At 44.2% G+C, this 13679-nt stretch overlaps 1 protein-coding gene across 4 annotated transcripts in view; it reads right to left on the reverse strand.

Moving 5' to 3' along the window:
- Nucleotides 1–2404: 2404 nt before the first annotated feature.
- Nucleotides 2405–13679, reverse strand: part of col18a1a (collagen type XVIII alpha 1 chain a) — a 468959-nt gene continuing 457684 nt past the window's right edge. For 3 of the 4 annotated variants that reach the window (XM_070876137.1, XM_070876138.1, XM_070876135.1), the window contains 6 exons: nucleotides 13480–13608; nucleotides 12924–12962; nucleotides 11973–12323; nucleotides 11201–11398; nucleotides 7687–7802; nucleotides 2405–6813 (listed from right to left, as the gene is read on the reverse strand). In XM_070876137.1, coding sequence (XP_070732238.1) covers nucleotides 6600–6813; nucleotides 7687–7802; nucleotides 11201–11398; nucleotides 11973–12323; nucleotides 12924–12962; nucleotides 13480–13608 — 1047 coding nt within the window. In that variant the 3' untranslated portion in view covers nucleotides 2405–6599. The remainder of the gene's footprint in view (nucleotides 6814–7686; nucleotides 7803–11200; nucleotides 11399–11972; nucleotides 12324–12923; nucleotides 12963–13479; nucleotides 13609–13679) is intronic. The other variant, XM_070876136.1, reaches the window with a different exon arrangement.

The following is a 13679-nucleotide window of genomic DNA, read 5'->3' on the forward strand; positions in this document are numbered from 1 at the left end:
CAACTTCCGCCCCTCAAATGTTGCCACCGCTGTGTATCCACCCCTCAAGTGTTGTCACCACCCCCATTAAGAGTGACTTCCAGAACCAAGGAAAAAAAAACAAAGAGCCGAATGTAGCTCAAGAGGCAACCTGAACCACAGCTGCGGTAAAAACCATTCAAATGGGGTGCGTGCGCCCCACTTCGGGCAGAGGGGGGGGGGGCAATTTCTACCACCAGGTATCTGCAGCCTCTTTCTACACACTTTCTTCATGAATGAACCTGGACAGTAGGTGCTAGCACTGGCGGAAAGGTTTGGGAAGTCAGGAGGTGAGATACTCACCTGCTCTTGTAGTCACAGTATTTATGTGGCTGGTCCAGTTAAGTTTCTGATCAATATGACCCCTAGGATGTTGATGGTGGGGGATTCAGCGATGGTAATACATTTGAATGATAAGGGGCGATGGTTAGACATTTTGTTGCTGATGATGGTCATTACCTGGCATGAGCAAAGGAATACTCTCCACTTGCCTGGATGAATGCAGCTCCAACAACATGAAAGAAACTCGACAGCATCCAGGACAAAGCAGCCTGCTTGAACAGCACCCCATCCCCCACCTTAAATATTCACTCCCTCCACCACTGGCGTACAGTGAGTACCATTAACAAAGTTTCTTCGACAGCACCTCCCAAACCCGCGACCTCTATCACCTAGAAGGATAAGGGCAGCAGGCACATGGGAACACCATCACCTGCAAGTTCCCCTCCAAGTCACACAGCATCCTGACTTGGAAATATATCACTGTTCCTTCATCGATGCTGGGTCAAAATCCTGGAACTCCCTCCCTAACAGCACTGTGGGAGTACCTTCACCACACGGACTGCAGTGGTTCAAGAGGTGGCTCATCAACACTTTCTCAAGGGCAATTAGGGATGGGCAATGCCAGCGACGCCACAACCCAATAATGAAAAATTTAAAGTTACCTCTGGGCTCTGGTTAGCTATCAGGAGTGGGTCCCCCTGTTCCCCCACCTACCTTCGAAGACATTGAGGTCGATTGTTGACTTAGTGTAAAGTTATGTTCTTGACTTCTGTTTTCTTCCTGTTCTTAGAAGAACTTCCTGCTCTTCTTCAAATGGTTCAGGTGTGGTCCTGCTCAACATTCCTCCCTTAACTCACAGTATCAAAAAAAGATCACCTGGTCATTTTTTTTGCGATGTGTTAAGTCAGTGATAAGATGCTGTATAAATACGAATTCTTCTAAACAATTTCCCACATTGTTTTTTTTTTTGTTACACTTTTATGCAATAGTGGCTGCTGAATTCACTATTAGTGTTGTGAAAGGACTATCATACAAAGACAGTAATAGTGTGTTTCGATGCATGCTGTATTGATGATGTTGGCCTAAATATGAGAAATACAGTGATGCAAGGGAAACGATGAATATATTGCTAAGTTAATCTTTGTTGCCAATCTTTGGCTTTTTTGTGCAAATTTTGTTTAATACATCTGACAGTTGGCTTGGGAACCATCCTTGGGCAGATGTTTTGAGTTGAATGTCCTTTTCGTAGAACGAAGATCATGATTCGAATAATGACTAAACAAGGTTTTACTTTAGAAGCTGCAGTTCTAAACTGACTTCAGCTGTTAGACTGGCAATGAACAAACCATTCGTATTAGTTTGGTAGCAGTATTACGAATAATACTGGTGTCCTGGCAGCACTGAGGGTGTGCTGCACTGCACTGTCAGAGGTGCCCTCTTTCCGCTCAGATGTTAAACCGAGGCCCCGTCTGCGCTCTCAGCTGGACATAAATGATCCCATGGCACTATTCGAAGAGCAAGAAAGTTATACCCGGTATCCCGGCAATATTTATCCTTCGATCAACATCACTAAAATGGATCATCTGGTCAGTTATCTCATTGATGTAGGTGGGACTCTGCTGTGCACAAATTGGCTGTGACATTTCCCCACAATAATGCAATAAATAAATAAAAAAGGAAGCATTATATGTAATCTGTTTTGGGGATGTTGGTTGAGGGATAAATACTGGAGAACGTCCCGGCTCTTCTTCAAAATAGTGGCACAGGATCTTTTACATCCACCTGAGAGAGCAGATGGGGCCTTGGTTTAAAATCTCATCAAAGACAGCAGCTCCGACAGTGCAGCACTCTCTTAGTACTGCATGGAAGTGTGAGCTGGGATGCCAAATGAAAGGATAGTGAGCAGAGATGGGAAGAAAATATTTTTTAAGAAACACACACATTATTGTTACAGAAATAAATATACAAATGGACTTGGAAAGACAGGCCTTGTTTCATAATAGAGCAACAGTTACAACAAAAAGAGAACCAAACTCATCAAATAACGAGCAGAATTTGCTGGTATCAAACACTTCCTATCAAAATAAACAAGTGTGAGATAAGATTTAAAAGTGGACTTTATAATCTTTATTCAGTGTTTTGTGATAAGTGTTTACAGAGCCTCAAGGTTACAGAAAGCTACAGAATGTGCTGCTCACATTCACAATCTTTAATCGTAGCACCTTTGCGTTTAGTAAAGGATCGGTTTCAACACAAAATAGAGTGCGGACGCAGAAAGATTAAATGTTGCATTCAGTGCAGCTATGAAAGGTGGGACCATTCACTTTGCCAAAACAGTTGGAATACTAATCGTACCCTGTGACCTCAGGTGAATGCTTAGCACATGAAACAACTCTTTACTCTTTGCCATTTATAGTTACAGTCAGAGGTCTCTTGGCTCTATGTGGAGATTCTGGATAAGTGCCAAGTGATAGGAAGCAGGACACCGGGGCAGATTTTACAAAAAAATGCGCAACTTGCAAGAAACGAGCTTCAAATTTGTTCGTTTTATGCTGAATTTTTCAACATAATTAGGTCTTTGTTTCTCGTGTGCCAAAATGTAACTCATTCACACAACGCACACACATGCAAGTGAATATTCAATGATTTAACTTTCACAGCTTTTAAAACATTGTAACCTAAGCAAACTGAATTGAAATGGAGATGAGCAAACAGGGCCATCTTTCTGGTTGGCTGACTCATGTTCCTATTGGAGAGGATTGTCAACCCTCCAGGATTGTTCTGGAGTCTCCAGGAATTAAAGACTAATCTCCAGGGCACTGCTGCGAGCAAATACGGAAACAAAGCAGAGGAGTGTTAAAAAGAAATCGTTTTTAAAAAATTATTTGAACACTTTTATTTATTAGTTATAAAAATATTGGACGTGGAAGAAAAGGCTGTTTGACCAACAGTGAAGAATCATCCAATCGAGTCATGAAGAGTACTCATTTTCTGATTGGTGTAAAAAGGTGATGCGCCACAAGGATGGATCCAATGATTGGAGCAGGGTGCTTGAAGGTGGGAAGTCATATGATGACACCTCCAGGAATACATCCACCCAGAGTTGGCAAATCTACTTTTAGACCAACATAATCAACCAGGCATCAGCTGGTGTGGGCTTCACATTTAGGACCATTTGACCTATTGGCTGGCAGCCAATCAGATGCTTCATATGCACAGTTACCTGGTTAAGTTACATAACACACTGGAGCAATCAGAACAGGACAGGAGAAACTAAAGAGGGAAAACTCCACCGTCTTCTCTCATTTAGAGTGGTTTAGGTATTTGTGGGGAATATATTTGATCATGCACTTTTAAAAATAAATTCTTTTGACTGAAACTGTGCCAACACAAGCTTCATTTTCAACATCTACCAACACTTCATACACAGCTATAGAGTTCAAGGGGGCATTGGTCTACAGCACTAGCGCAAATTGGGCTCACGGTGCTCGCTATACACCGTGCTTGATTAGTGAAAATTGGGCGGGGTGTAAGACTGGCTGCCAATTCCCTATGAGCCCATTGGCGAAGACCAACTTCACCCTCAAACTTCTTTTCACTACTGGTAGCTAGGTTTATACTCCCAACACAAAGCGATGGGACACTTGCACACCTGCTTCAGGGACCTGTGTGAAGAGTTTTGGGGCAGCAAGCCAACCAGAAACTGCTGCAAATGGTTAACTACCCATGTAATTTGGCACTAAATTGGCAATAGCTGGTGCGGGAAGTACACGTGGGGGCAGGAGGGCTGTACGGTTGAGACTTTGGGATAGAGCAAGAAGCAGCATTTGAGATACTGAAAGTGTTCCATTGCTCACCACTCAGCTCCCCCCCAAAAATACAAACAGAAAGCAGCACACATTAGTCAGGTCACCTCAGAGGAGATACAACCTATGTCAAAATAACCGGGAAGGGAGAGAAAGAATCTCCTTTTCTCTTTCATTATTCAATCTCAGGATAGGAACGTCGCTGGCAAGGCCGGCATTTATTGCACATCTGAGGAGATGGTGGTGGGCCACCTTCTTGAACAACCAAAAGCAGTTAAGAATCAACCACGTTGGTGTGTGGGACTGGTACCACATATAAGTCAGACCGGGTAAGGTCGGCAGGTTTCCTTCCCGAAAAGACAACAGTAAACCAGTTGGGCTTTTACCACCATACGGCAACCTCATGGTCACTTTTACTGAGACCAGCTATTCATTTCCAGATTCCAGATTTTTTAAAAACTGATTTCAAATTGTCAAACAGCCGTGGTGAGAATTGAACTTGTGCTCTCTGGATTACTAGTCCAGTAACAACCACTACACTACCGTACCTTCATGATTGTACCCTGGCTTCAATACATTATGGTCATCTAACTAACCTTGACAGGTCAAAAATGAGCTTCCCAGGCTGAACAATGACTGCAGTCGACAGCCTTTAGTCTCCTCAAGGGCACAAGCGTTGACAAACTTCTGGAAAGTTCTGCTGTTTCTGTGCAGTACTGGCCAATTAGTTTGATAGATGTTCTTATTTTAGCAAAACTTTACTGGGAATTACTTCAGAGACTCGGGTGATGTGTTTTAAATTCTCAAATTTAAACAGATACAGATAATGGCCTGGACATATACTAATTTTTCTTCGACAGCACCTCCCAAACCCACGGCCTCTCCCACCTAGAAGGACAAGGGCAGTTGGCGCATGGGAGTACCATCACCTCCAAGGTCCATTCCAGTCACTCACCGTCCTGACTTGGAAATATATCGGCGTTCCTTCATCGTTGCTGGGTCAAAATCCTGGAACTCCCTCCCCAGTACCTTCACCATGCGGACTGCAGCGGTTCAAGGCAGCAGCTCACCACCACCTTCTCAAAGGCAATTAGGGAGGGGCAATAAATGCTGGCCTTGCTAGTGACGCCCACATCCCATGAATGGTTATTTAAAAAATTGAAGTATGCTAGGGGTGAGCGGGCCAAAAAAACTATAATTTTGCTTCACAAATCTTTCACCTTTTCAAAAGGCTCATAGTTTATTGTGTCTCTCAGAAATATCACCTCTCATGAGTTTGGCATTTTCCTTCTAGTTACTGCGCTTTACCAAGATCACATGAAATAGATTTCTAGATAAGGGTGGTCATCGCAAAAACCCAGGAATCATTCTGGGCAGGGATAAAAACCGAGTCTTAGTGGTGCACATACTTCTTGTCCTGTCTGGATTTTGTGGGCCTGGAGTTTTTGTAAAGGGCCATTACTGAGTGCTGCTGCCTCATTTGTGGATAAATCCAAAATAAGAACACCAAGATCTATTTGTATCGGTAACTTGAGACATACGACTATGAATTGAAATATAGATTTAAGACTTTTGATATGGCCCCCCGAAGTTTCATTGTATGCTTCCGTGTTCCACACAAAGACAAAGGCTTGGGTGTCCTTGATTTAAGAAGAGGCCTGACAAGCTAGTGAGCTCCTCCAATTCAGCACAAACTAGTGACTTTTCAGATACTGGAGGAGGGGCTAGGCAATTCATTGCTTGTAGCTAACAAGACTACCTTTAATGCATTTCACCTCTCTCTGTATGTTGGTAGAGGGAATAATTTCCCGTGAAAAAGCATTCAGATGCGCCGTATCTGACAACGGTTCTCGGTGTGTGGGAATCGTCGGCAAACAGCTGGGTCCTCGGAGGGACCTCGTCCTAACAAAAGGCCACCTCTCACGTCACACCACCATTCTTACACACACACACACACACACGCGCGCGAGTGGGTGTGTGTGTGTGCAAAAAAACAAAAAGCAGCACACAACCATTTGTGTTTTTTGATTTTCAAATTATTTTTTAAAAAAGTAGGACTAGATCAGCTCGTGTAATTTTACTTGCAATTTTGCACCAAAAAAAATTATTTTTGTAAAAAATACTTTTAAACGATACTACAAAAAAGGGCAAGTTACATGGGAATCTGATAAAACAGGGTTAACTTTCAGAAGTCGCAAATTAAAAAAAATACATTTGCATGTACAAACATTCCATATACAAATATTAATCGTTACATGTACACGTTGGAAATTTGCAATAACTGAGGCGCTTCAAGGACCCTCCCAGTGCATGCTGGGACACCACCATGAGCAGCTTTCTCTTATTTATTTATTTATTTAAAACCGATCTCTTTGGCCTTTTTTTCTCTTCCATTTTCTTTTTAAATCGTTTCAAAAAATTACAACTGTACAGAAAATTTATTTTCATCACCAGGGCCAAGGGTGGCAGTGCTCTCTACAGAATGGCAGGATTTTACTTTCGAGAGTGAGGCAGGTAGCTGTTCTCGATGCACAAGATGATGAAGGAGCTGGAGCACCGGCTAGGCCGCTGCTCGAGGAGCTGGCCGCTGAGCAGAGAGGAGGCCATGCCCATCATGTCATCTCGAGCTTCCCTCCAGGCCTCGCAGTAACTCTCCGACAGACGGCGTCCTTTGGAGTCCGACCCGTGCCAAATAAACTTCTCAGGCCTAAGAAATTAGGAGGGGGTGGGGTGGGGCAGAGGGAAAAAAAAGTCAGCCGATGAAATGGTCACAAAGAAAGAAAGGACTTTAATGTCAGCCATGGCTCAGTAGATAGCACTCTCATCTGAGTCAGAAGGTTGCGGTTTCAAGTCCCACTCCAGAGGTTTGAGCACAAATTCTAGGCTGCCACTCCCACTGCAGTACTGAGGGAGTGCTGCACTGTCGGAGGTGCTGGAGGTGATGAGACGTTAAACTGAGGCCCTGTCTGCCCATGTCAGGTGGTCGTAAAAGATCCCACGGCAGTATTCGAAAAGCAGTTCTCCCTGGTGTCCTGGCCAAAGTTTATTCTTCGTATTGCACCACAGGGTCAGCCTAGATTTTGTGCTCTAGTCTCGGAGTGGGACTTGAACCCACAACCTTCTGACTCAGAGGCGAGAGTGCTACTACAGTGACTACACTTTAAAATGTATATCATTGAATGACAAGTGCTTTGGGATGTCCTGAGGTTGTGAAAGGAGCTATAAAAATGAAAATCTTTCCTTTTGCAAACTAAACCTTGGCCACTGCCCTATTGCTGTACAGCAATACAATCCCTCCTTTTTTCTGCCTCTGACCTCATATGCAACCCCCCTTCCTTCCACCGTTGTCGCCATATCTTCAGTCTCTGGGGCCTCACTCTTGAATTCCCTCCCTCAACCCTCCGCCTCGCCACCTTCTGAACTCCTGCTCCTCCTTAAAGTCCAAGCCTCTGGTCACGCCTCCTAACAGCTCCTCCTTTGGCTCAGTATCCATTGTTCTGCCCGAACACCTCTGTGCCAGTCCTTGAGACATTTTACCACCTTAGCAGCACTACATAAACAAAAGGCGCTATTCACATACCAAGCTTGGTCCCGCAGTACGTCTCGTCCGTCGAAAGAGTAGATGGGGACGTTGGATTTGAAGGGAGCTTGAGATCCCGAGAAGAGTGAGCTCCAACTATCAAACAGCACCTCTCCCTGAGGAGGAAGAGAAAGAAGATAGTTCAACACATCTTATTATTAATTTCTACCCTTCATCTTCTAAGTTCTTTACAAACTTTGCAGTCTAGCCACCTCAAGCTGTTCAGAGATGTTGTGTCATCTGCACTCAGTCATTTCATTCACTTCCCCACCATGAGGATTATGGGTGAGCACTTGACTGCACTCGGACAAGTAGTACATAGAACGATCTGGAAAGCCTAGATTAAAAAATGTTCATTCTTTTTTTCAAATCCTTCCACGGCCTCGCCCCTCTCTCTCTGTAACCTCCTCCAGCCCTCCAAGACTCTGCATTCCTCAAATTCTGGCCTCTTGCGCATCCCCAATTTTCTTCGTTCCACTTTTGGCGGGCGTGCCTTCAGCTGTCTATACCCCAAGCTTTGGAATTCCCTCCCTAAACCTCTCCGCTTCAATCTTCCCTCCTTTAAGCCACTCCTTAAAACCTATCTCTTTGACCAAGCATTTGGTCATCTATCCACATATCTCCTTATGTGGCTCAATGTCAAATTTTGTATTAGTACGCTCCTGTGAAGCGCCTTGGGATTATTTATTACAGTAAATGTGCTATATAAATGTAAGTTGTTATAAGTTAATGTAGTTTCAGGTCTAACCATTGACTTTTACAGGATCGCTGAATCCAATGCATCTCACCCTTCTGGTAGACAAATATTGTGGGATAATTATTGGAAAAAATTCTGAGGGACAGGATAAATCTTCATTTAGAAAGACACAGCATGGATTTGTTAAGGGAAGGTCATGTCCGACTAACTTGATTGAATTTTTTGAGGAGGTAACAAGGTGGGTTGATGAGGGTAGTGCATTTGATGCAGTGTATATGGATTTTAACAAGGCTTTTGATAAAGTCCCACATGGCAGACTGGTCACGAAAGTAAAAGCCCATGGAATCCAAGGCAAAGTGGCAAGTTGGATCCAAAATTGTCTCAAAGGCAGGAAGCAAAGGGTAATTGGTTGATGAGTGTTTTTGTGACTGGAAGGCTGTATCCAGTGGGGTTCTGCAGGGCTCAGTACTAGGTCCCTTGCTTTTTGTGATATACGTATATATATATATGATTTGGACTTGAATGTAGAGGGTATGATTAATAAGTTTGCAGATGATACAAAAGTTGGCCGTGTGGTTGATAATGAAGAAGAAAGCTGTCGGCTGCATATGATATCAATGGACTGGTCAGGTGGGCAGAACAGTAGCATATGGAATTCAATCCATTGAAGTGTGAGGTAATGCATTTGGGGAGGGCTAACAAGGCAAAGGAATTCACAATAAATGGTACGACACTGAGAAGTGTAGAGGAACAGAGGAACTTTAGATTGCATGTTCACAGATCCCTGAAGATAGCAGGACAGGTCGATAAAGTGGTAAAGAAAGCATACGCGATATTTACCTTTATTAGCCGAGGCATAGCATATAAGAGCAAGGAGGTTATACTTGAACTGTATAAAACACTAGTTAGGCCACAGCTAGAGTACTGTGTGCAGTTCTGGTCACCAAATTACAGGAAAGATGTGATTGCACTAGAGAGGGTACAGAGGAGATTTGCGAGGATGTTGCCTGGACTGGAGAATTTTAGCTATGAGGAAAAATTGGATACGCTGGGTTTGTTTTCTTTGGAACGGATGAGGCTGAGGGGAGACCTAATTGAGGTGTATAAAATTATGAGGGGACTCGATAGATTGGATAGGAAGGACCTGTTTCCCTTAGTAGAGGGGTTAACAACCAGGAGCATAACTTTAAAGTAAGTGGTGAGCAGCTACAATCCCAGTGTGGCTGAACTAGATTTGTATTTCCAGTCCCAGTGCAGCCCTGCTGGGAATGTATTCCATAAGAACATAAAAATTAGGAGCAGGAGTAGGCCATTCGGCCCCTCGAACCTGCTCCGCCATTCAATAAGATCATGGCTGATCTTTGACCTCAATTCCACTTTCCTGCCCTATCCCCATTTCCCTTGATTCCCCTAGAATCCAAAAATCTAACTATTTCAGCCTTGAAAACACTCAACGATTCGACATCCACAGCCCTTTGGGGTAGAGAATTCCAAAGATTCCCAACACTTTGAGTGACGAAGTTCCTCTTCACCTCAGTCTTAAAAGGCCGACCCCTTATCCTGAGACTATGCCCCCTAGTCCTCGAATCTCCAGCCAAGGGAAACACCCTCTCAGCAGCTATCCTGTCAATCCCCCTCAGAATCTTACATGTTTCAATGAGATCACCTCTTATTCTTCTAAACGCCAGAGTATAGGCCTAATCTACTCATACTCTACACCTCTCATCCAAGGAATCAATCTAATGAATCTTTGTTGCACCGTCTTTAAGGCAAGTATATCCTTCCTCAGATAAGGAGACCAAAACTGAGCACAGTACTCCAGGCATAGTCTCACCAAAGCACTGTACAATTGTAGCGAGACTTCCTTACTCTTGTACTCCAACTCGCTAGTAATAAAGGCCAACATGCCATTTGCCTTCCGAATTGCTTGCTGTACCTACATGCTAACTCTCTGTGTTTCCTGTACGAGAACACATAAATCTCTCTGAACACCAGCATTTAATAGTTTCTCACCATTTAAAAAATATTATTTTTCTGTTCTTCACACCAAAGTGAATAACCTCACATTTCTCCACATTGTACTCTACCTTATTGCCCACTCATTTAACTTGTCTATGTTCCTTTGCAGGCTCTTTGTGTCCTCCTCACAGCTTACTTGCCCACCTAACTTTATATCACCAGCAAACTTGGATACAGTAAATCAGTCCCTTCATCTAAGCCCAAGCACAGATCCTAGTTACAGCCTACCAACCTGAACATAACCCATTTATCCCTTCTCTGTTTTCTGTCAAACAATCCTCTATCCATGCTAGTATGTTACCCCCAATCCAATGGCCCTTAGCTTGTATAACAACCTTTTATGTGGCACCTTACCAAATGCCTTTTGGTAAACCAAATATACTACATCCACTGGTTCCTCTTTATCTACTCTGCTAGTTACATCCTCAAAAACCTCCAATAAATTTGTCACACACGATTTCCCTTTCATAAAACCATATTGACTCTGCCTAATCATATCATAATTTTCTAAGTTACCTGTTACCACTTCCTTAATAATGAATTCCAGCATTTCCCCGACGACTGATGTCAGGCCTGTAGTTCTCGGTTTTCTCTGTCTCTCCTCTTTCCAACCCCAGTGCACACCTTCTTGGAATGCATTTCAAGCTGCAATGCAGCTATGTTGGGAATGCATTTCCAGCCCCAGTGCAACCCTGCTTGGAATACATTACCAACCGAAGTGCAGCGCTGATGTTAATGTATATCCAGCTCCAGTGTATATATTTGTGTTTCTGATTGTGGCTCAGTACGGGGACTCACCTTGCTGTTTACAATGGGCACTGAGCTCCTGTCAGCACGGCGAACAACACTGTACAGGTCCTGTAGCTTGGACGAGAGGAAGCCCCTGAACGTACCCATCAGGCCCATTCCACGGGCCTGCTGGAAGCACTGGAAGTCGACACCACGGATCCCTCGCATGTTGCCCGTGAGAGGAGTGTTGAGCGCCATCAGGTGTAGCTGCAGAGAGAAGAGAGGATGTTAGCTATGGGAAAACATTCACAGCGCTTACCCTAGGATTTTAAATATTCATTCTCGGGATGTGGGCGTAGCTGGCAAGGCCAGCATTTATTGCCCATCAAGGGATTTCTACTTGAACTGGGTGGCTTGCTGGGCCACTTTAGAGGCCGGTAAAAAGTCAACCATGTTGGTGTGGGACTGGAGTTCTCATTAGAATATTGCTGTTTATGGGAATTTGCTGTGCAGAAGTTGGCTGTCGCATTACAACATTACAACAATGACTAGACTTCAAAAGAACGTTATTAGTTATGAAACACTTTGGGGCATCTTGAGGTCATGAAAGGCGCTATATAAATGAAAGTTCTTTCTTTACTAATTTGGGAGTTAATGTAGATCAGAGTTCAGAACAGCGAGGTCATACCTTGCGGCTCTAGCACTGTGGAATATTCACCCTACCCAATGCTCCCAGCCCGTGTTACATTGGCAGGGGGAGATTCTCCTGTATTAGATTGTAACTGGAGCAAATATGCAATGCTCTTGCTACCAGTATAACTTCTTAAGGAGAGCCATTTACCATTGGAACACCATGCAGACCCTCCACACGGCCAGAGGGGGCGACACGGGGGCGATGGGAAGAGCCATGGTGGTTCACCTTTGGCGGTTCTACCGAGCGGGGTGGGGCGATGGTCGTGTGCCTCCTTGGAACGTGCTGGTGGTGCTGGCGGTGCGGGTAGTTTGGCTGAGGCGGCTCTGGATGACGGTGCACCGGTCTTTGGGGTTCGGTCTCCTTTGGACGATCTCGCTCAGGGTTGCGAGGACCAAGCGCCGAGTTCTCTGAAACCACCGTCTCTGCATTTGGCAAGGATTCACCCTGTGTCGAGTACTGCACCACCGGTGGCGATCCCACCGCCTCAACTTTGTTTTCCTGTCAACAGTTAAACAAGTTAAGAAAAATAAAGACATAATCCAGGACAAGGTTCTAGATGGGGTCTGTCTCACCATTTTGAATGATCCCTCCACGTATTGAATGAAGCAGGGCGGAAATATTTTACATTGAAAAACCAAGCTGCAGGACCAAAGTCTAAGTGCAGGACATCACCAAAACAGAAAATTGCCAGCTGTAGCACACTAGGTATCCTCTCGTCTTGGAGTCAGAAGGTTGTGGGTTCGTGTCCCACTCCAGAAACTTGAGCACATAATCTGGGCTGACACTCCCAGTGCAGTGCTGAGGGAGTGCTACACTGTCAGAGGTGCCGCCTTTCAGATGAGACGTTAAACCAAGGCCATGTCTGCTTTCTCAGGTGGACGTAAAAGATCTCATGGCACTATTGGAAGAATTTAGCCCTCAACCAACATCATAAAAAAAAAAAATTCTGATTATTTGCCTGAGTTCAAACAGGTTACTTGGTCTTTTAGAATCAATAGAGCAACAGGAATATATAAAGAAACAACCATAATGCGTATAAATGGAAATTAACACTAAGGTGGAAAGTTTATAAAAAGACAGGAGCAGAACTGTACTCACGTGTATTCCACTTCCAAGGTAAGGAATATATTCTCCAAGCTGTAAGCAAACATAAAGTACGTCGAAATGTAACCAGTTTCATATGAGTTCTACAAAGATATGCCTCTGTGTGTACAAATGTGCATGTGTGTGTATACCTGCATGTGTGCTTTTGCACCCATGTCTGTGTATGTACGTGTGTACGCGCGTGTATATGTTTGGTGTGTGTGTGTGTATGTGTGCACTGTGTGCGTGCGTGTGTGTGTGCGGTATGTGAGTATGTGTATGTGTGCACGCGTGTGTGTGTGCGGTGTGTGAGTATGTGTATGTGTGCACTGTGTGCGTGTATGTGTGTGTATGCGCGGTGTGAGAGTATGTGTATGTGTGCACTGTGTGCGTGCGCGTGTGTGTGTGCATATGAACACAGAACTTAAACCATAGGGCTGACTGAAGTCAAATTATGTTGGGATAACCTGAAGCTGAGAGAACGTTAAAGAATTAGGAAAATAGTCCCCCCGCCCCCCCCCCAAATAGATACTAAAACAGAGAGAGTCGGCAATGCTAAACGCACACTTACATAAACCTGCCGCCAACCATCCCGTACTCGGATATACAGCTCTCCGCGTTCCATGATGTAAGCTAGTGTTCCCTCATTCAGGCTTCGAGAGAAACTGAGCATTTCCTGGTAGGTCTGTAGAACTTTAACCTGGGTGACATTGAAAAGTAATTTTATAGAATATCAGAGGCACTGACTACACAGCTCAAGGATTATTGTTT

Source organism: Pristiophorus japonicus, chromosome 3 (assembly GCF_044704955.1).
Source record: "Pristiophorus japonicus isolate sPriJap1 chromosome 3, sPriJap1.hap1, whole genome shotgun sequence".
In the NCBI taxonomy this organism is placed as follows: Eukaryota; Metazoa; Chordata; class Chondrichthyes; family Pristiophoridae; genus Pristiophorus; species Pristiophorus japonicus.